Below are 23,838 nucleotides of genomic sequence, written 5' to 3' on the forward strand. Positions count from 1 at the left end.
TGGAAACGCAGTAAAACTGACTTTCTGCACAGTATTTTAAGCATCATTTTATTTCTCAAAATTTAGGACCATTAATTCAGGACATTTTGATCTTTAGATGTTTTTAAATCTTAAAATTAATAGCGTGACTCAACAAGAGCCAACTCAGTGATCGAAACTAAGTAAGTATAGTAGCAGTTAAAACGCTTATCATCCCAATTAATTTGTATTACAGCCACACTGCTGGATCTCACTAATTGATTTATATACCCTCCTTTCTATACCCATTTACAAGGGCAATTATGAACTCCACCACATATGTTTAAATGGGTTACATTAGAATAATATCTAGAAACTAGACTGCAGAGCTTAAAATCTTTAAGAACAGGTAAATTCTTCATTAATGGGTACACTATCAATCCACTACAAATGGCCTACAACCTTTAAGTTGGTGCGCGGTACTAATATTTCACTTTTCATGGGCAGTTTGGAGTTGACTCCAGTAATGAGATCCACCGTTATTTTTAATTGTTTTTAAAATTGCATATTATAGGCTGCAATAAACACTTACAAATTAGTATTATACCATCCACAGCTTTCTGCAAAGCATGGTTTCTATAAACAACTTAAAACGCATACATCTGTAAATAATAAGTATAAGTATGCTGAATTTAATGAATAAGGGCACTAAAAGAAATTGAACAGTAGGGGTTCAGCAATTAGAGTAACTGCCCATTTTATTAAAAATGTATTGTTTCCAGCTTTCGCTTCAGAAGGCTTTTATTGCTCCGCTAATTCTAAGTTTCGGTTTCCCTGGAAAAGGAGGTCTGACTCCTTACTTCCTTTGACACCCCTCCATCACACAGCCCCTCGCCTTTTTTACAGGGCGACGGATGGCCGCGAAGCTTCCATCCCATTGCTCCGGATCTCGCTCCTGGGCCCTTGCTGCAGACTTTTTTTTTTCCTTTGGCATTATGCCACTAGAGGTATGAGTCTTTATTGAGTAAAGTTTCATCCCACAACGGGGCTGGGATGAAACCTGCTGAACCAGCAAACCCCAGGCTCCCAGCCGCCCCCCGGCCCTTCCCCAGAAGTTACCAACCCTCCGGCGGGTGGGTTGGGAAAGCACGTGTGGGGCTTCCCAGCCATGCCGCCGCGAGACAGGGCCATTTGCTGAAGCTGGCAAGGCTCGGGGACGTGAAATGGAGCCCTGCGTTTCCTCCTGCCACAGAGCAGCAGCCTGCCGCAGAGGACAGGGCCGTGCGTAGACTGGGAGAGGCCAAGGCAGCTTCTCAAACCAAGCAGAGATCCCAGCACGCATCTCCCATGCCCCTAATGTTATCACAGTAAACCTCTGGAGTATCTCTGCTTGTACGTAGGTGTTTAACACCCACGTAGCTCACTTCCAGAGTAGGCGTTAAGACTCTTCTTTACACTGGCCTAATTGCACCCACATTGCTGCGCTGCTGTAACTGTGGGGGTATAATTAAAACAATACGTTATTTCCATTCAGACGTGACGTGACAACAGGGAAAAATGGCTTTCATCACTTGGGCTTCTCACACTGAAGTCACACTGAAACTCAGCCTTTCTGACATCCTCGCGCACACACATTTCCAACATCTGAGACCGAAACGGGGACAAATTCTGTCCTCCTCCACCCCTCATCAGGCCAGGCCGAGACAATGCATTACTAAGAGCAGCTCATCCCAGCACTCTGCTTTACGGAATATTTAAGAACTGAGCATTTCCAATACCCCTTTAAGGGGGCAAAAAAAATCCACAGTTTATCAAGCCATAACGCTCGCCTGAGAGGAATTTCAGTATTTCCAAACAAAATACCTGCCAGACAAAAGATGGTAATGCAGTGGGGAAGGTACCATGAAAAACTAAGACATGGCCAGATTTCCTCCCCTTCTTGTTCGGAATCCTCACCTTTGAGTTTATCTAATATTTCATATATATTTTACATTTTTTTACAGGTGCAACTTACTACCCAGTGGTGCAGTTAACCTGGTAAACATCCCTCTGCCCCTTTCACAGTAGGTGGGAAGAAGCTCCGTGTCCTACAGCAAAGCAGTAGCAACACTGTGATTGCGGCTCCACGCACACCTCTGCTCTCTGCCAAGACGACCAAAGATCAATAAAATAAAACATCCACAAGAGACTGGAGAGACAAGATGAGTACTGCGACTGGAGAGCACGTTTTCCAATATTCTGTTCTATTCTCTACCTGCAGCGGATTTTCCTATTAAACCCTTGGAGTGAGGAATGCTCGTAATTTCACCGATACGTTGCCTGTCAGTTCTCACTCCGAGGAGAAAAAATACACAGACGCCCTACTGTAGGCAAACACGTTTGTGCTAGCAGTATTTCCTAGTCACCCGGTCTTTATTATTCAATAACCACCTTCAAGAGTGACTTGGGGTTATTTTGCCCAGCCACGCTGCTCACAATTGACTGCAATATCCCAGCCTTACAAACAGGGAAAATGTCAACCACACTTTATACAGAATAAATACTTTATTTCCAAAGAGCTAGACAAGCAACATTCAGTTCTCACACCTGGTGTCCCAAGAAATGTTACAGTAAACCTTTGGCTTTGAAAAATTGAAATTACTATTTTCAAGTGAGATTCAATTCCAGAAGATCTCCAGCTACCAGGCTTTAATAATTTCAAAATGTCTGTGTTATGATTACCCAGTACTGCACATATGCATATAAGTACATTGCACAAAACGTACATTTTTTTCCAGGGGAGAAAAAAACCCTTTTGCTACCACGTTTGAGAGATTTGGGCCATCACTTTCCATAGAAATCACGTTCTTTTTTACAAACACTTTTCCAGTTGTTACAGTTGGACAGATACGTTACTAAGTGTAAATTCGTTCAGCACCACCTTCCCGGATTTGCTGAACAACGGCTTCAGTGGCTCCCCCCATTCCAAAAGGATTCTGAAGCCACAGCAAAGTACAACTGACAGCAAACTGAGGCTACTAAAGAAACTGTGGATAGTACTGAGATTGCCTATAAGACTATCCATTCCGCTTTAAGGCCCAGGAAGCCTCCAACCTGTGGCGCTAAGACTTCAGAGAGTACTTCACTAGTACTTTGACAGGGCAGAGCAGCCATTTTAAGGAATTAGGAAAATATGGTGGCACCGTGTTGTTAGTTAGAAATCATCAGGGTTAATACGTTACTATTTGCCCGAGTCTGACAGCTGTGCAATGGTATATAATGGCCCAATCCTGTCACACACCTAGGTAAGCTTTCCACAGAGTAAGTTTGGTATGCTTCCCTTTACTTCCCTGAGGTCTGATCCTGTCTTGTCTCTCACTACACAGACCTCATGGAAATTTTGTGAAATCCTACTAGTTCCTTTTCCACACTTTAAATCCCCATATAAGCCACACTGTCATCCAAAGAGGTTGCTATTAAAGTAACAACTAAAAAAAAGAAGAGCAGCCTATGAACCAGAGATGCTCTCTGAGAAAACCCACCTCTGACCAGTGTACCCCAGCCCACCCTGGGATCAAGCCCTAAGGGCAATCCCAGTGGGACAGGGGCGCATCTTGCAAAGCTCTCACACCACCCAGGCACAGGGCAGGGGAGACCCCGCTGCTCACGGCACCCCCGGCATTTGCAAACCAGTCTGCCCGATCACTGCCTTCTATTGTTTCCTGAGATAAGCAGGGCCCCAGTGAACAATTAAAGCTTTCAATAAATAATCTGTAAGCACATTCATTTGATTTACTGTTATTTGATACAGCAGTTAGTTTCAATGGGGCAGTTACTATTGATCACATAAAGTACTACAGACAAACATGAAACACTTCCAGAACTCCATGGATTATTACTCTTTATCTGCCACTCATCTGGGTTACTTGTAATGGTTGCGAAATTTAAAATCAATAACAACAATTAGCGTTCTGTATACTCTCAGGAATGAATCATGTGAAATATGTTTTGTTACAAAAATGAAAGGCCGGAGAGCTTGCAAAGATGAAAGACTCCCAAGTAGAAAAAAACCTCTAAATAAACATTTCAGTCGGTATTATAAAGCGTCCAATAAAGGAGGTGAAGAAATGAGAAAAAAATACAGGCATTTTAAGCGCACCTGCAAGCATAAACACAATTCTAAGAGGGTATTGGTAAGATTTTCAAAGTAAATCAAAGAGATTTAGGAATGCAGCTTTCAACTAAGCTGGTGAGAAAGAGGCATCAAGTTTTTCCTTAGAAAATTCCACTGCAAGTCCTACGGTTTCAGACTCACTCCTTGACCTCTACAGGCATCCTGGCTTGTTAGCAAATGGCAGGACTCAGTCCCATGTAGGGAACTAAACACACAGGCAAAGGTCCAACTTCTCTTCCCACTAGCTTCTACTCAAGAGTCTACCAAAAAACAAAGCAAAAAAAATAGTACCTAAATGTAAGAAATTAGCAAAATGACATTAGTAAAGCTTGAAAGTGATTGTAAGGGATATAAGCTGAAAACCACCTTTTCTCTTTGCTTTGGATTCATACAAATTAGTTGTGAATCTAATGAAATGCATGGAAATAACAGTATTTTGAGGTCTCTCTACTAGAGTAATAATTCTAGATAATTAAAATGCAAAGCAATAAGATAAATGTTTTATCATTAAACTGTAACCAGAGCTCTGTGTGAAATCATCCATTCAGAAGACTTGTTTTTCATCAATTATTTGTTATTTATCTGATGTAAATATAAGAAGGTCTAATTAAAATGTATGACTCCTTATGCGGCTTCTTGTCATTAAGACCAATGAAAGCATTCTGAAGACCATAATGAAATAATTATGTTTGCCTTTAAGAATCCTCTTCAACAACACATGGCAGTACTACACTAAATTAAAACATCAGGAACTAAATTTCTCTTGCATCTATTTCCATTTTCACTAATTATACCCCCAAGCTTTCCAATAGACCAGGCCCTAAAATTCTTTTGAAGCTGAAACAGCCTAAGGAACAGCAGCCTTTTCACAGTAATGGACTTTGATGAAGAAACAAAGGTAATGCAGCCCTGGAAGCATTAATATTTCAAATAGAGTTATCATGTGAAAATATGTGTTTATTTGAAAAACGGGGAAAAGATTGTTGGTAAAGAGCCAAATACGTGTTCTAGGGAAACCGATACTCTGATTTAATCTCATTTAGTTGCGTCATTCCTTCCTCACCTCTTTTCGTCAGAGTATTTTCTTGCCCAGCACAGAAATTAAGGTTCGCAAAAGCATAACAAACATGGTGTTACTGGGCAGTGTCGGTATATCATGCTGTAACTCAGCTCTGCTTTCACAGTTTGGGAAAGGTGCAAACAGCCCCCGGGAACAATTGCAGCCTTCATGCTGGACTCCATTTCAGGGAGACAGGAACAGCTATTTTCCCAAACGGCGTCCAGACATGCAATGCTTCCCAACACATAGCTCGTGCTTCAACCATGAAGGTTTGCAGGACCTCTCCAAAACACAGAGAAAGGAAAGGATTCGGATAAGGGAAAAAAAAAAAAAACAACCCAAAAAACCACAGAAGGATGTGAGTCAGCTCTGACTTCTCGCAGGCAGCCGAAGGCTTCGTTTCAAAACTTTGGAGAGATAATAGATCCTTGTTGGCATGGTCTCAGAGAAGTCAATGTAGCAATACACGCAAAGCATAGAAAGATGAGCAGTTCACATACCTAACCCGCATAGCATGTGACGATACATGCAACTAGAGAAAAACACAGCCAGAATGTGCTCTCTGGACTGAGGCAGGAAGACTGAGTTTCACCAGGGGACCAGGACATGGGAGAAGTATTCTTGTCGGTGTCCCTCACCAAAGACACTTTGCACAAAGACAGACACAAGTGATTTAACGTTTGCTCTGCATTTTACATCTTGGTGTTCAAAGGGTGGGGTGAAAACAGAAGGATCCTTAAGACGGACAGGTTTGTCAGACTCCTGACATATACCCTGATCCAGCAAGGAATACAAATTCTTCCTCCAATGAAAACGGCAAAGCCAAACAAAGCAATGCAAAGATTAAAATTATGGGGGGGGGGGGGGAGGGGGGGAGCAAGAGGAGGAAGAAAATCTCCTCAGACCAAGAGCTGAGAGGCAGAAGTATGACCAACTCCTTAAAAAGAAACAAACAACACCCCACCTCCCTTCAGGACCTGATCTTAACAATAAAAAAGCTCACACACGTGGCTTTTTTAGCCAGTCCTTTGACTTGCGCCCCAAACCAAAAACCCAGACCTGTGGACCAGCGCTCCTTGCTAGGAAGGGAAGGGCTGCAGGGAAGATAGGATCTTTGATGACAGCAACCCAGAGAGTTGTGAAAAAAAAAACCCCAGCCCAGAGACACCAGCTTTGGGGCTTGCGGGCCTTCCCCGGCGCCTGACCCGGGGCCCTGGGGAAGGCCTCCGCCCGCGGGCCGCCCGCCGCGGCGGCGCTGCCCGTGCCAGCGGCAGGCTGTGGGCAGGTATCGCCAGATGGCACTGTGACACAGTTTTCCAAGCCCTCTTGCGTCATGTGCGAGTGAATGTTCAGTCTTGGAAAGACAAGCACCGGGGGGTCTTCGTGGTGGGGTTTGGGGTACACAGTGATTTAAAGAGGCGCTGGGGAGGCAGAGGGAGGTGAGTGGTGGAGCAGCCTGCTCCCTGCTCCGGCCTCTGCCCACAGCCAGTCCCTCACTAAGACAGCCAAGTGCAGGAGGCTCCGAGCCCCCTGAAACCAGGGTACTGCTCTGCTGAGCCTGGACACCTCTATCCCAGGTCGGTATGTACGAACAAGTGAAATATTTAAATCTACTTGGATGCTGTTACATCCACTTATCATGCAGGAACCTGGGAATCCCCGCCAGTGTCGGTCACCAGCTGGCAGAGGAGTGATTCCGGTACAAGACTGGAAGATGACAAGAAATCTCATAGGAAGACACAAAGACACACCTCAATATGACGTGCCAGCCAGCTTGGCAGAGCAAGCCACTAGAGCAGTGTAATGGCCACTGCAGGAACTCACCACAAAGCTGCATTCAGATTAAAATAAAATAAAATCACATGATTCAAGATTTATTTGTGTGTGCGTGTGTGCATTACTTGACCACTTTGTTTTGGTTTTGATTGAACCATTCCTTCCACTGATTGTATCTCACAGGCACAAATGGCCCTCTAGGAATGAAGGACCCTCTGAAGGAATTCTGAGTTAAATCAAACTGTGATGGTTGTCTCCCGTTGGTGCAAGACTGGGCAACTTGCTCAGTCACACCACAGCTCTGCTGTATATATTTAAAAAGACAATGATCCTTCTTTCCTTCTAAGAAGAAAAGATACCTTGGATGTTCATCGTGCTGAACATCCAGAGCAGTAGCATGAGCTTCTACTGGTATTTTGTGAAAGCACTGGTACATATATACACTAAAGGTTCCCTTGTACCACCATTCCGTGTCTGAAACTCTTATTAAAACCAAGGGTGGAGCGTTGAGTGCATTTAAGTGCTTCATTAGATAAGGCTCTAAAAGACAAAAATATACTTAATTGGTCATTTTATCGTTCAAAGATCCCTGCTAAAAATACAATGTGAGCCTAGAGAAAAATATTATGGTTCAATGGAAAGAGATTCTCCAAACCATTAAAAGAAACTGAGCGGTGCTAAAAAAACCTCTTTGCTGTGAGACATTTCTCTGCTCTTTTCTTAGGGGATGCACTTAGAGGGTAAAATGTAAGTCATCGAAAGTGCATAAAACGGAAATCCCTCCAAACTACAGATGGACTTTAACATCATGTCCTTAGCGGTGAAGATCCAGAGCACTCTGAGAATTTATAAATACCCATTCAAGCTTTAACCTATTAAACCTATACAAGTGTCGCTTGCATGTGTATATTTAACTTGCATAGTTTTATAAAATTCGGTTTATATATGGTATAAGCAGGGGAAAGAAAAATCACCTTGTCCAAGGGAAACAGAAGGTATATTATATACTCTGTGTCTAGGATTCTTTACACAGACTTGCAGGATTATATTTCCATCTCTCTTAACAAAAGTATTTGAAGAAGCTGTAAGGCTCAAACAGAACACTAAAAGAAAGTGGGGTCAGTTATATAAGGGCTGGCACTGGTTTTGTTAAAGGGTTTTTTCCTACCCACTCCCAAATAAAGGGACAAAGAAGCGAACATTGTGGGAATGTGTTTCTAAACCACATGATATCCTTATCAGATTGTCATGTACAAGGGAGGTTCTCACACAGGGACCCCATGCTGGTGAGCTGCCCCGTCACATGATGCAAGTTCTCTGCTCCTATTCAGATTACTAAAACGAACTGGAGGAAGCTAGATTTCCCCCTCCTCCCTCCCCAAAATAAGCAAAACGTACAGCGACCACAGTCATATTAATTCACTGCCACCGGGAAAACAACCCAGAGCAGCTGCTAATGAAGAAGACAATCCAGCTTTTAAAGTCTATACCGCAAGTTTGAAACTGTCTCAGATTGGTATCTGATGAGCTGACTTTAAATCAAGGAAGCAAACAGAATCAGAAAAAGCCGTCAGACAGAACACATGGAAACAAACTGCCATTTAAACGTGGAATTCTGCAAATTCTACTTGTAACTTTCTAAAAAGAGAATAATATGCTCTTATAAACAAGTGCTACCTTGTTCTACAAGTGTCTCTACTTCCACTGTCAATGTTGTGAACTTCGTCACTGAATTACTTTTTCATGCGGTGTGGAGGAAGTCAGGAGGTCCTTTAAAAATTTTTAATATTAAGTGAATAATCTAAATAGTATTTGGTCATTTAACTATGTGGTCTGTTTTAAAAAGTGCTGAGGGAGCTCCTAGATGCTCAGCATACTTGGAAATGAAGCCATGAAATGTGGATTTAGGATGCTAACTTCAGGCTACTGTTTCTGACATTCTTAACTTTTGAAACACATTTGCTCATGCAACGACGGATTAATAAAATCCCAGAGCTTAGATTATTTTTAAAAAGACAGTTTAAAATCCACATTTTTTGATGAAAGTTGTTTACTGATTAGAATTAAGAGGAACAGCTAAGATTACTGTGACAGAAGAATCATTCCCACATGATACCAGTTTGTTTATTTTGTACCGAGAATATGGTTCTCATAAAAAGGCAGCAGCATATGAAAGACATTACTCTTGGTTTGCCTGCTGGAAAATCCAGCTTTTGTACCCTCCTGTCTATACCTTTTTCATGCAACACAGAGAAAATTATTCTTCTGTTATTTTAGAATAGTTTTGAGCATTTCATGGCTTGTATTTTCGTGGTTCCATTTGGTTTGAAAGGGCTTGGATTTCAGCAAGAAGTGCCATGGGTCACACTGCATGGGGACAGGCTTCACGCACATGAGCAAAGGTCAAAATCAATCATAGCTTTGTATTTCCAGGCCTATTACTTTTGGCAGGTTTACCCTGCCAGAAGGGGCTAAAATATTTGCTTCCCAAAAGGAGTAAACATCAATGGGGGGGGGGGGAACATAACCAGAGCCTCAACCATGCAGCAATGAGAAGCGAGGGGAAAGGATCTCCCCCTCGCCACAGCCATTAAGCCATCTAAACGTTAGATGCAATATTTTCAGCAAAAAAGTTGAAAGATTTCACAGCACAGTGACTTGAAAAGGACAATAGGCCTATTTAGGCAATTACAGTATGCAGGCTTTGTTATTAGGCAGCTCTGCTCAGTCCCAGAAAGTCTGGATAATCAAAAGTGTCCAAGTACAGGAAGGGGAAAAGTACAACCCCACCCTCCCGCGCAGCCGCTGCCAGGACCTCTGGATTTGAAGGGTAAAGTCTATTTACCGAAGCTCCTTGGCCATTTTATACATCAACTGATATCCTTCCTCATGGGGCTGCCTGCTACAGCCCAGTGAAGCTCTGGAAAGCCCTCCGAAACCGCAACTAATTTGGCCCCAGCCGCCCGGCCCCTGTAAATTCACTGCTCAGAAGCTGCTGCCAGTTCTCCCCCCACACCCCTCCCGGCCCCAAGCAGGAACTGCGAGGGGCAGAGGGATGCTCCCCCTTACTCGCACGCATACCAGCCCCGGTCCCCACGGCCAAACAGATCTGGAAACTCATCGCAGCTGTGCTCTGCTTTTGAGGTCTCAATAGGATGGGGCACGGCACGGCAGACAGCAGTCCTTCCGAGCACAATGTCCCTTTCACAACCCCTCTCCCAAATCTAAACGCTGGTAGCTGTGTAACACAGCCCCAGTTCATCGGCTGCGTAAAGGGCAGCGTATAAATTAGACCTGAGCAAAACCAGTCACTTGGGGTGTTTGAGGGGAGGTGGAAGCACAGCCCGCAGAGCCGGGCGCACCCCCGAGCAAAGCCCCTCGGCTCGACCGGGCTGCTGTGCAGGCATGATGCACGCATGGCTAAGGAAGCCGGCTCAGCAGTAAGAGGGGATTTAACTGGATGTGAGGATGACTAACTTAGCTGTCTGAAACATTATCTCTCTCTTTCAACTCCTTAACTTCTCCGTAACCCTCTTCGAGGCAGCGCCGCGCCAGCCGAGCTTTGTTCTGACAAGTTGCACCTCTGCCGCGCAGCCCCATTAGGCAAGCGGGGAGTCACCCAGAGATACATGGCTTTTCCCTCCACGCCTGTCCCACCCCGGCTTCACCGGAGGACGCCTCTCATCATTTTTGTCTGCAGGAGTTTCTGACAGTGGTGAGCGTCCACCAGAGTTTTCCCGTGCTGGCAGCTGAGTCTGGCTGTGTCAGACTCTACATAGAGAATAGCTGTCCTCGTTTCATTTAATCTGAAAGGAAAATATCCCCGTGCATTTTCTTTCCTCTTTCTCTTTTCTTTTTGAACGAAGGGGATCAGAAACACACACTCTTCATCATCACATGTTTCAGGGCATTAAGCGACAGGTATAAAAATTTAAGTAAAGACTAGTATCCCTGAGCAAATCAGTACTAGTGATTTAGCTGTAAAGTTTATAGATGAACTTTAAAGAAAATAACCTGGTTCAAACAGATCTTGCCTTCTGGCCACTTGCAAACACACCTGCAGCAACTCGATACTTGGGAATGCAGATTACAAATCCTTCACTTCAAAATGTTTGTTTTTAAATTCAAAAAGATGAAAGAAAATAAAGTACTGAACTTTTTTCTTTCGGTTGAGCACAGATGTTTCCAGTATTTCCAGTACTTGCAGGGAACGAGAACTTGACCCAAACGTCTCATTAATCCAGAATTCAGAAGGAAAATGTGTGCCTTCTGGAGTCCCATCTCCATGAACTTTCAGAAAGTGAGTACCTGGCTAGACCCTCTCCAGGCAAACGCTTCCCACCACACCGACCCAAGAACTGCACACATACCACGAGAGCCTCCGCATCCTACTACTTTCTGCTGCCATACCCAGAACTTTTGCCTTCATCAAATCTCTTTACTCTTCTAAACCTAACAAAACGCAGCAGGCAGCAGTCTTCTACTTGATAATTAGCTGACACACTACATACTGCCAAACAAACTTACTCTTGTTTTGGGCCTGCTCATTTGGGATTTTGCCTGTTTAATTAATGAAGACTAATGAATACTGTTTTTAATAGGCTTTTCCAAGACCAAAGGAAAATCACCATTCCTCCCAGCGCTTTCTCTCCCAGGGCCTGTCCCATTCCCACTGCTGCAGTATTCAGTTAGCTTGCATTTCACCAAAAGTTACTCTTCTCTCAGAATTTGTTGTCGCTGTACTATGAGGGAGCAGAATAATTCTACCTTACTTTAAAAAGCATACATTACTCATTCCTGCAATCTTAACTCTTTTGTCCTTTTAAGAACTATTCTCTCATCTAACTTGATTATACTGACCTGGTTTTTATCTTGGGAGAAAAAGAGTGAGAACAACTCATGATTACAATCACAGTCGGTTCTGCTGTCATTCCCGAGTCCGTGTTCCTTTGCAAACAAATAATTTATTTTTAAAACCTGTAACAATGTAACTAATATCACAGAAACCATAAACACCCATGAGCACGAAATTAGGTATTTTTCTGTGTGCTGGTAACACATCTTGTAACATACAGTGGCTAACGTTTGGGTTGCAAACCCATGGCAGGTTTTTCCTCCCAGAGGAGGGAGGGGAAAAAAAAAATACCACACAAGTGAAGGTCACGTTCGGGTTGTGCCTTACCCCCTCTTATTTTCACTTTGCAGACCCTTGTGGACTGGAAAATTCATGGTGTCGCAGGAGCGCGCTGGCTTGGCGAATCGCAACGGGATTAACATCGTGAAGATGTGCTGGAGTTGGAGACCTGCAGCGTTCTGCCCGAACCGCTGCCATGGCCAATTCCGCCAGGGGTTTCAGCCGAAAGCCTGACAAGTGTCTGGGATTGTAACCGGCCTGCTCAGAATCTGCACTATCCAGGTATTACTCCCTCAACAACCGTTTGCCTTTTACCCTACATTCACGTCTCCATCAAAGCAATCTTTCTAAGGCCTAAAGCAGTGGCTGCAGGTGTACTGCTTTTATGACAGAGCCAAAAAAAAAACCCCAAACCCAGCAAACTAGACCAGAAACTTTATCTATTACACATCTAATAATTTCAAAATTTGGCTAAGATCACGTTCCATTAAATCACAGAGATCTTCATAAAACAGAGAATGAGGAAACACTTGAGTTGGAATTAAACATTGCTATATTTGTATTTATAAGCACTGGAGCGACCTTTAAACCATTAAAAGCTTTCTGGACCACAAAAATTCTGGTTTAGTCATTATTTTCATGAGATGCAAGAAAAAAAAAAAACTTACATGTTGAGAAAACTTTAGTATTTTATAATCCATTTGCATTTATTTAACCACACATGAAAAGTGCTTATGTTTTCTTCAAATTCAAACCAAAATTCGGTCTAGAAATCAAATAAAATTCTTCATTTGGACCCTAACTAAATTACTTTTCCACATTTCTATACCATTAGCGCTCAGTTCAAATTACAGCCACTGTATTACGATTCAGGTTTCAGCCTGATTTTAAATTTCCGTGCAGTGAAGATTAATCCTGTTGCTTACAAAGTTACAAGACTGGATTCCTAAACGCATTTTCCTGTATTTTTTTTTATTTACTCTTGTTAATATGAGTTTCTTTGATTAGCTAAACTTTGCTGTTATCAACACTTGTCTCTTATCACAGGCCCTAGGCAAATGACATATTTACCACTCATTCCATTCTGATAAGGGTAATCCTGTGTTTAACTTGCCCAAGAACAAACACCATATATTTTAAGAATCCTGCTTCTAGGCATTAACAACATGCAAGAGAATGAGCAGGACATTCTAAAACCAGAAGTTATTTCAAGAATATCGTGCGAAGGCGAGCTTCTCACGACGGCGTGTGCCTCCTGCTCCAGGGAAGTTTATTTGACTCCAAGTTTCCGCAGTATCACTGCTCAAGTTAATACCAAAGTTTAAACCACGGAAGGAGGAAAACACATTTTTTAGTAAAGCAGGCAAAGTTATACCAAAGTTTAAACCATGGGAGGAGGAAAGAAACTGGGTTTTAGTAAAGCATCTGTTTTGGGGTTCCCCCCCTCTCCCCAACTGACGCTCTCCCATAGCTAGCAACATTTCCAAGTAAAAGGTTTTTTCATATCTTGTTTGAAGCATTTTGAAGACAGCCCAGAGAAAAGAAACATCCCAATGCTGAACTTCAGTCTAATTTTAGCTGTAAAGGCATCAAAACATTTGCAGTGTTGTAGGCTGGTAGTCACCGATTTTTACAATTCTGTTTTCATTACTCAACCCACACAGACGTCATATGGTGACTGAAAACTTTTGAGCAGAGTGAAAACACACACTATTTCACCAAACGTCTTTCTATGCGCTCCTCAATCCCCCCCCACCCCTCCGAGGTAAACCCTATCGAAGGGACAACTAGTCTAATTCCCACGTAACTTTTTAACACACCGCAAAACAAAAATTTCAAACAGAATTATACGGTTAATGGGGTACTGAAGTGCCTTGAGAGCGTGCTAAAAACATTTTGATAGATAGCCAAGTCATTTATCTAAATCACCGTCAGAGCAGTGAAGCATCCTGCAAGCTTTTATGCAGAGTATAAGGTGATGTTTTCTGGCGCTTCTTGTCATTCCTCAAACTTGAAACTCTGGCGTTAAAAATGCTGCCATTGTTTGCCATCTATGTATTTCAGCCACAAATCAAGACCCTGTAACATAAGAATACGTTTTCAGAAGTGTCCTACCACTAACTCTCCCTCCTCCGTTACCAGTGCCACGCTGCCTGCATCTCAAGGTATAGAAATAATTGATGGTTAAACTCAAAGGGTGTTCACAGTAAGTAGTTTTCTAGCAAAACAGCAACTTCTTAGAGCAACAAAGTGAAGAAGAAAGGTGGCAGCAAGGTCAGTACAAAGAAATATTGCCTTTTCTTAGGAAACTTAAAACTACTGTCTGATTTTTGGAATGGCACCTCTACCCACTGCAGTTCCACGTCTTTGCAAGAACTGTACAGACCAGCGTTTTAATTGCTTGGCTGCTCTGCTAAAATATGCACTTTGAGACATGCATCCAGATTATCAAACGGGGTACAAAATTAGATTAAGGAGGCAAAGGGGGAAAGAAAAAAAAAAAACCAAAAACAAACAATAACCAACCAAAACCACAACTATAGACATGTTATGTAAATTCGTCCTTCACTGGTAGGAGTTTTTGCAAATATTTTGCTGTATTACATTATAATATTATGTGTTCCTGCTTGGCTTCACAACTGCTGCTAGGATCACTATGCTACATGAGAAGGGATAAACAGAAAGCAGCCCGGTGTTTCTTTCCTTTTTCGTTTCTTGCCAAAAGGAGGAAAGGAAAAAAAAAAAAAAAGAAAAAAAAAAGAAAAAAAAAGGCTTGCAAACCATATTTTGCACAAAACCACCCCCCACCCCTCATTACCCCTGCGCTTAATAACAAGTATTTATTTCTAAAATGCATGCAAATTAATAATAATTACTTTAAAACTGGAAAAATAACAGTTGGGACCTACATTGAGCACTGTGCCGGTGTTGCCACTCTGTTTGTGCCAATCCACTGAAGCATGCTTTGAGAGCCTTCTCCTGGAGCATGCAGGAAGACGGACTCGCAGTGTAGAAATCCAGCATCTGAGCAGGGCTCACTGCTAGAACATCCATACAGTCAAACATGATTCCCCCTGCACAGAATGCCTGCAAAAGTGCTTTCCTCTAGGTGTGGAGGAAAATGGCACATAAAAGTACACCCAACTCCATCAAACTCTGCCCCTTTTTTGGCACGTAGGCTGTTGGTCTTTTTCCCAGACCAGAATCATGAATTATGACAGACAACACAGCTAAAAGCCTGTAATTGATCCAAATGATCATTTACCATTTTCCAGGCTGCCCAGCCAATCCAGCAAGATGGGGGGAAGCCAGCCGCATTCCAAGTTTTAGCTCCCATCCATTCCCCCCCAAAATGTCTTTAGAGTCCGTCCCGCTGCCCGGGCGCCCGTCGGGTGTGTGCCGCGTCCCACGCCGCGCCGCTCGGCCGCCGCCCCGGGATGAAACGGCTCCGGTAGGGACTCGGGATCCCCCTCGGCCGTGAATAGATCCTTCTGCCTCTGAACAGCTCACTTCCTACTACTTGTGTCACAGGGAATGAAAGATTGAATTGCCTAATATATGCGAGTGAACTTTCCGTGAACCCTTCCCAGGCTGCTAACCTTCAAATGACCCAAGCGGTCTGACATCACCAGCTCCCAGGATTCTCACACGCCTTCACAACTCCCAGCAGCCCTGCAAAAAAAGCAGGCGGGCGGGCGGACGGGCAGGCGGGCGGGCAGGCAAGGCAGGCAGGCGAGCGGGCAGAGGCTGGCCCCCAGCCCCGCCGGAGTCGCCCCGCTGCCGCGGAGCGGGCGGCAACGGCGGGTGCGGACGGGGAGGCCAACTCGCAAAAAGACCCAAAATAATACAGTGTGTGTGTATATATATATATATATAAAAATCCAACAACAACAGACAAACAAAAAAAACCCCAACAAAAAACCCACCAACCTCCCTCCGCGCCCCCCCCCCCAAAATCCCCCCCCTCCCCACTAACCAACACCCAGCAAAGCGAGGAGGAGGAGAAAGGGGGTGGGAATTGAGACAGCGGTGCTTTCAGCAGTTGCAGGGAATGGAGGGTTTTTAAATTCCAGCTCGGTCTGCTAAAACTCCCGCATGCCCAGCCCCACCGCCGTGCTCTCGGGAGAGGCCATGAGACACCGTGCAGGTGCCAGGGGCCGTACCAGGGCTGTGGACACAGGCTTTGCCTCAGCTTCTGGGGTGGCAGGACTGGGTGCAGAGCAGCCCCACCCTAACCCAACCCCATGCATGCCAGCAGGGATCCCCCCTGGATGCCACCAGGAGAGATGACGGACTTCACAGGACTGACCTTGCTGGGGTGGGATGGGGGGAGTCAGGTCCTGTTTCTCCCCGCCACCTTCCTACCATCACTCCTAAAGCACACAGAGGTGTGTGAGGGCTGCCGCAAAGCCCAGCCACACAACCCAGTGCTCCCAGGCTTCCCAGCCCAGCCAAATCTGGCAGGCATCATTGCCCAGGCGGGCCGGTCCCCACCACCTGGCCGGGGGCAGGAGGCAGCCACACAACCCCTCTTCTCCCTGGCCGGGGGGGCACTGAGTCCTGCCTGTCTCTGATTAGCAGAGAGGGGCCAGGGCTGCTCAAGTGGCCCCCGAGGGGCTGTATCAGCTTTCAGAGGGCTAATGAGCCCCAGCTCCTCAGCGGTAGAAAGGCCACCACAGCAGGCCCGTGAGGAACAGGACCCACTACAGGGTGTGGGGAGGGGACCCCATGCCTGCCCCCTCCACAGGGCAGGCAACCCAGCCTGCACCCTCAGAGTCACCTTGGAGGCATGGGGCTGCTCCAACCAAAACACTCACAGAGGTCTTGGTAAAACTGCACTCCTGGCAGCCCTCCCTCATGGCAGGATTAGGTGTCAAGGACTTCCCATTTCTGTGGACAGGACACCACAGCCAGCATCACACTGACCCACCATTAGCATCAAGCTAGCTGGGAGCCCTCTGATTTTTAAGTAAAGAAACACTTTCTGCAGACTTGCCCACAGATAAGACTCTATCAAGGCCTCTGGAAGTCTTTATTCCTACAGACACTTTAAAAATGAAAAAATACAGCCTGGAAACACTCCTTCTGCCCCACTAGAAAGGGCACAAGCTCAATGACCACGTGCATGCTTTCATTTTAAGCAAATGGGCCAAGTCACCTCAGCCCTGGGAGACCGAGCATCCGCCTGGAGAGAGGTTCCCCAGGCATGGAGGAGCCCTGCTTCCCACTCCAAAGCTAGCTTAGGTTCAGAAACTGGAAATTAAAATCCTCAATTCCCACCTGTTTCTTGCCAAGCCCAAGGTGGGAGTCAGCTGGACCGGGGCACGCTGTGCACAGACATGGCACCCGACTGGCGGCTGCAGGGAAACGCTGGGCAGAGACTCACTCTGGGAACTGCGCAGCCACCGTAATGGATGCGGTGTCCCCTCTCCACAAAAAGTCCTTTGATGAACCGAAAGCTCCCTGACAATGCCTGCAGATTGTATTAACAAAACTTTTCACACAGGTTCAAGAATTGAAAAAAAAAAAAAAAACCCCAACCCCAAAACAAAACCCCCCACACAGCGCACGCACTTGTTCCCTGAAACTGATACACCCACGCTGAAAAGCAGCGACCAGCAAAGAGACCTGCTGCGATCTGGAAGAGAATTAGCTGGAAGAGAGGAAAAACAAAAGCTTAGCTTTTCTTAGCCTCTTTCCCCACACAGGGAAGAGCTGCCCCGGCTGTCCCTGCAGCGGGCAGCCTCTCTGCCCATCTTCCCTCCAGGCAGAAGAGCTACAGACGCTGAAGTGTAACAGCATCTTTTTAAGGACTTTCTGGGACCACTGGAGTGTCCTACCCCAGCCAGGACTCCTCCAGCTGAGGAAGCCCGTGACACTTGGTAACCCAATAAACTACAGACAGCATGCTTTTATCCAAAAAGTTATCCTTCAGGGAAAGCTTGTTTAAACCATTTCAGCACAGTGACCGGTGTTGGCTTTATTAAAAAGGCAAATGGAAAAGTGGCTAGCTTGTTAAAATCTCAGCTGGCTACCTTGCTACAATTTTGGTTTGAGTAGCAAAGCTAAATTAAAAGGCAGTATTTTCTAACCATAAAACATGGGACGCAGGAGAAATTTGGAAAATGTAATGTGTTGCCACAAAAATAACTGGAAGGGATGAGACAAAACACAGTATGTTTTGTCAGTCTCCAATTTAGGGAGAAAACAGCGTTCTGTGTGGACCAAGACTCTCAGAGTGGTTTAAGTTTATGCCAAGAAAAACATATTGCCCATATGAGTTAAAATAAACAAAATCAGACAAACAGAAATACGGTCATGTTTATTCCATTAGCAGTCTTATAAAACTGTATCTAAAAATAAAAACCTGCCAGTTGTACCTTCAAAATGTAGACTGGGGACTTCTGCAAGTAAATGTCAGGAAGTCACACTTAACTGCCTATGAATTGAAAAAGATTGCTGCTTCTCACCGTATCTAAATGACCCAGGTAGCTCATCATGTTCTATTACGAATAATAGTTGTGCTAATGCTCATACTTATTACTAAACCCACACGTAATTAACGAATTCTTCAAGTAGCCTAATGGTGCGCTCGGGCACTGTTTCTACAACACCGCAATTTCTGCATCTCACACTTTACTCTGAAATAGTACAATATTTGTTTTTTTTCTTAAACAGAGCATCAGGAAAAGCTACATACATAAAATGGGGGGTATTTCCCTAATTTAGATCAGGACTGACCGTAATTATTGTAATAGCTAATAGCCCTCTATAATTCAAATGTAATGAAACTGGAAGTATGGCCACGTATGTTAAATGCCTACCCAGCTCCCACAGAGGTGTGAGTAGGCAACGACCCTCCAGTATCTTCCACTTCATCCGTGCAATGAAATTGTGATTGCACATCACCGCTTTGATCTGTTTTCTCTCAGACTGTGATGGCAGAAACTTTACAATAAACATATTCTTAGCCACAAGTGAAATAAAAAAAGCAAAAGTTCAAGTCAGAAATCTATTTCCTTTGGTGTTACTGTATATTTGTCAGTGTGACATAGCACATTTGAAACCCATAATCATAAAACAAAAATTTACAGCCAAGGTTTAGGGTCTACATCTGTTTCTCTGGTTTTTGTACTGCAATTACCCACTGGACAATTCAGAAAGCAGCACTATGAATCATGTACTGCACACATGTTTGTGCTGGTCACTTTTTCGTTGTACAAGAGGCTGAGAATGCCATAATATGCTTCACCAAGAGAGAGAGAGCATTAACTAGAATTAGGATGAGTGCACTCGGCACTCTAATAAAAATGACTTTACTAGAAGCAACAGAGCACTCCTGGAATATTACAGGCATATTTATAGGATGGAAAAATTAAGAAATACATGCAAAAATTCTCAAAAACAAAGTATCTCAGGGGAAGAGGACTTTTTTCTCCCTTTTTTTTTGCATGCATGTATTTTACTATTAATCAAACGTAGCACTCTCTTGAAACAGTTTTGACAGCAGAGTAAATGGTTACTAGTGAATGATGTGTGTGTTTAAGCAGTGAAAGCAGAGACAAAGTGATGTTTTCTTCTACTCCCTAGGCAAGAGCTGACACTAAGCTTGCTGCCTCAGCTTTGATACTCACAGATTCCTTTGTGTCAGTTGCTGGGAGAATCACTGGCAGTTCACTAACCCTGCCTCACACACAGGGGCTTTGATTTTTACCTCTTCATTGAGACTAGATGTTAATATGAAACAGTACTTGTCTGCCTTAGTGCTTTTTTTTGCCTTTTCCCCCCGGTGATGAAGGGTTTCAAATCTGAAAACCTGAGTCCCCCCTTCACTACACGTATTTTTTTAGTGTTGAAGGATGTTTTTCTTGTGTCTCAAGCACATGAATGATGTCAAAAGATTCTGGGGAAGAAAATCACTGGGTCACAAGAGAATAGCTGAATATTTAAAACTCCAAGCTAGTCCTAAGGAAATGGGTATCCATCCTGAGCAAGAATTGCCCTGAAGAAAATAAAACAGTAAAATTACTGCCACAAAATGGCACAAATGACATGGAAAAATGCAAAGTGCGGTGAAATAAAGTCAAAAAGGGGTTTCTTCTGACTGCTATATGCTACTCTGCACAGCTTGCAATGACTGAAACAGAAATTTGCATCTAAGAGGAAGAATTACTTCAGGCCTGAAATGTAAAACTGGTGAAAGACTACTCAGTGCAGAGCAGTGTTTTATTTTAGATGGGAAAAGCAGAGTTAGTCAGAACCTGGACATGGAACCAGCCTTTCTGATAAAGGCTTTTTGTCTGTTTTAATATGTATTCGTAAAGATGCCTCTAAAGCTGATTGCTTAACTTAAAGGCTATAAAAATAAGTCATCTCCACAAACTTGAGCACACAACCACTTTTCTTCAAATCCATACTACATTTTACACTCCTCTGGCCCAGAGCCAGGGGAAAAGAACTGCCCTCCATGACAAAACTGGAGGTGTATCTGGTTCAGCAATCCGTTTCTTAAGAGTGACTGCAGGAAAATACGGGAATCCCTAGTGATGGGCAAAGTATAACTCACCCATAGGTCCTCTAATAGCACATTCTTTAACAGCAAATCACTTCAGCATTAAAGCATGAGATTTAATATGCTTTCCAAATTTGTTTTGGTAAGAGCCCTGATATTCTAGATATTTGTACACAGCCAATGTCTTTTGGGATTGTGATAAAACTTTAGCTCCATGATACAGAAGGAGATAGTAAGTTATTGGGCTTTGAGACAAGGAAGGAGAAATATTTTTTAAAAAACACTGTAAAATTAATCCACATTGGAAATAAAAAACACAAACCAAACCGCACCTCTCTGAGGCCCCAAAGGCTCACTGCTGTAGGCTCCAGAAAGGTTGGCAAAGAGGCAATGACATCATGTGCTTAAAGAGGGGATGACATGCATTTTTGAAGGATATAAAAAGAAGAAGAAGAAAAAGCATTATTACATTAAAAATTGGCTACATGCTGTATCTGCACTTGCTGTTTAGGAAGATCCCACAGTGCAAACAACACTGCTAAACAACTGCCAGAAAAAAAATAGAAGAGGGGGAGGAAAGTTTGATTCACTTTGTTTTCTTTTTAAATGACCAGAAACTGCTGTTTCAAGGTTTAGCCAAGAAAGAGATTTTTACTGCTTGCCTATAAATCCCTCAAAACATGGAGTCATAATGGAAATGCTGAGGTAACTGGAGTGCCACGCATGGCACCAACACATTGCATTATATAATCCAGGGAGAACGATGGTTGGGAGATCTATAAAACCCAAGTAGAAGCAAGATGTAGGAAAGAGCAGAAGAGCAAGTAGGAATATTGAACTGCAGAGGGTACTGCTTCTAACAGTACAGTTTCCTGTATGCTGAATACGCTCATGGTTGGCTGAGGGGGAAAGAGCACAGAGCTCTCTTAAAAACAAAACAAAGAGATTCCAAAAGGCTATTTGAGCAACTGTTTTGTTTCTGCGTGGGGTTTTCTTTTTTGGGGGGGAGGGGTGGGGGAGTTTTACCTAATACTAAACCTTACTTAAGCCCTATTTATTAATTTAAAACAGGTTTAAGCAGCATTTAGCTCCTGCGCTGCTGCAGGGACAACCCATGCAGAAGGATCCCAGATGCCAGTGATAGCCAAACCAGGCTTGTGCAGAGCTCCAGCCACGTAAAGCCTGATGCAGACTGGATTGGATTATGCCCTAAATGTGAACTGCAGCTTGACACACGTATTCGTGATAATCCAATTCCCGCTGAGCGACTTCCCAAGCCTACATCAAACACTGAAAGAGCAGCCCAACATCCTATCTGTGGGCATCTTAAAAGGCAAGATGAAGGAGTGACTGCAAGCATGCTGGCACAGCTACCTGGCTGGCAGAGGTAATGACAGCAATGACAATGTGGTGATGACGGTCATCATGCCCACACCTCTACCTCAGCTGCCTGCTGCCCTAAAGTAATGGCACCTTTGTTTTATCATGCAGTGCACTTTCTGTTTGGGAACAGTGTGAATGAAGTTTTGCTGTAAATGAGGTAGCATTAGCTGAGGTAGTATTTAGCAAGTTGGCATCCCCTTTCTTTGTAGGATATATGCCACGGACACTGAGAATTAGCCAAGGGCACACCTCCTCTCAGGAACATGGTTATCATTGTAATTCTATTCATGTATCTTGAAAAGTAAACTGTGCTAACAGGGTCAGTTTTACAAGCATACAGGTTATCATAGTGTAACTATTGCTGAGCAGGTAAGGGATTCTTCAGTGTATCCCTTTTATGCTGCAATAACCACATCCATGATGGGACTGACACAAGGTACAACTCCTTCAGAAAGGAAAGATCACTTTCTCACCCTACATTGTTATACTGCTGACAGTATCTCAGCAAAAATCAGGATAGGCTGGACTCCACTTGTATTCAAACAAGCAGTGGTAGCGTGAATGATATCCAGTGTAAAAGGCTTTCAAGGTGATTTCTGGTTTTTAAATTCTACTAGAATACACATATCAAATTGTTCTTTGGAGCATTCCTCAAACTCTACTTGACTTCTGCAATTTAAGTCCTCAAAGAAAAATCTGTGTGGTCTCAAACTGCTTGATTAAGCTAGTCACATATCATTAAAGAGATCTGCGAACTCCTATACCCTTGGTCTGCAAGGCTCCTGTGTTGAGCCAGAGAAGATACTGGATGTCCAGCCATGCTCAGGGAATCATGACTGACATGAATGCTTTAATCCAAGAGGACTTCCAGAGCTGGTGTTCAGTTAGAGATTGTGGTGGTCAACAGCATATTGTGCCAGCCATCCTGCAGTATCGTGAATTTTTGCCCTTCTGGGGCCTTTTGTTCCTGATATAGTGGAGGACATCCAAGGTGCTAAGTGTGTAATACAGTATATGAGGTCTATAAAACTATCAAGTTTGTTCTGCATAAACAAGACCACAACTCTTCATTTTGTTACCTTGAGCCTCTTCTGATGGAACAATTCTGCACAGACCTTGCCATCACACTGAAAAAAAAAATTCCTTTCAATCCACCCAGTTTTGGGCAAATGTCTTCAAGAACAGACTTCTCATTCATAGTACACTAATTTCCCACATATTCTTACCAAGCTACCAGAAGAACAGACTTCATCCATCTTTTTATGGATAGATGAAAAGAAGAATGTGTGAAAGAAAACTTGTTCCTTCATAAAAATGGCTCCGAGATCTCACCCTTGGTGCTGCTGGCTGGGGTCAATGCATGATGCCGTGCTGTCTTTGGCACAAAGTATCCCAAAGGATATGTCAAAAGACAGAATTGTGGCCCAACTTCTTCAGGAATTACAGATTGACAGGTGGGAAAGTAAGCCTCAGCTCAAAGGAGGTTTAGTAACAAGAATGAGGCATGTGCACGCTCCCAGTTCTGAGAAATGTGTTGGAATTCTTCGGGGGTCTCAGCTGACCATTAAACATGAGCCAGCAGCATGCCCAGGCAGCCAGGAGGGCCAGCTGTATCCTGGGGGGCATCAAGCATGGCACAGCCAACAGGTCTAGGGAGGTGACTGTCCTGCTCCACACTGCGCTGGTGCAGCCTCACCTCGAGTACTGGGTGCAGTTTTGGGCACCACAGTACAAGAGGGACACAAAACTACTAAAGAGTGTCCAGAGGAGGGGAACGAGGATGCTGAAGGGTCTGGAGGGGAAGCCTTATGAGGAGAGGCTGAAGTCTCTTGATTTGTTCAGCCTGGAGAAGAGGAAGCCTC

At 43.9% G+C, this 23,838-nt stretch overlaps 1 protein-coding gene across 4 annotated transcripts in view; it reads right to left on the reverse strand.

Annotated features, from left to right (window-relative positions):
- The window catches only part of RARB (retinoic acid receptor beta), a gene marked incomplete at its 5' end in the record, with an annotated part of 192,737 nt that overhangs the window by 76,663 nt on the left and 92,236 nt on the right, over positions 1-23,838 (reverse strand). Inside the window, one exon of one of the 4 annotated variants that reach the window (XM_084260402.1) lies at positions 17,468-17,554. The exons of 1 other annotated variant lie outside the window; for it this stretch is intronic. In XM_084260402.1, coding sequence (XP_084116528.1) covers positions 17,468-17,554 — 87 coding nt within the window. Of the gene's footprint in view, positions 1-14,990; positions 15,163-17,467; positions 17,555-23,838 lie in introns of those variants that run through there. 2 more of the 4 variants (XM_084260401.1, XM_084260404.1) reach the window with 2 other exon arrangements.

This window comes from Gallinula chloropus (assembly GCF_964237585.1).
Source record: "Gallinula chloropus genome assembly, chromosome: 2".
Taxonomy (NCBI): Eukaryota; Metazoa; Chordata; class Aves; order Gruiformes; family Rallidae; genus Gallinula; species Gallinula chloropus.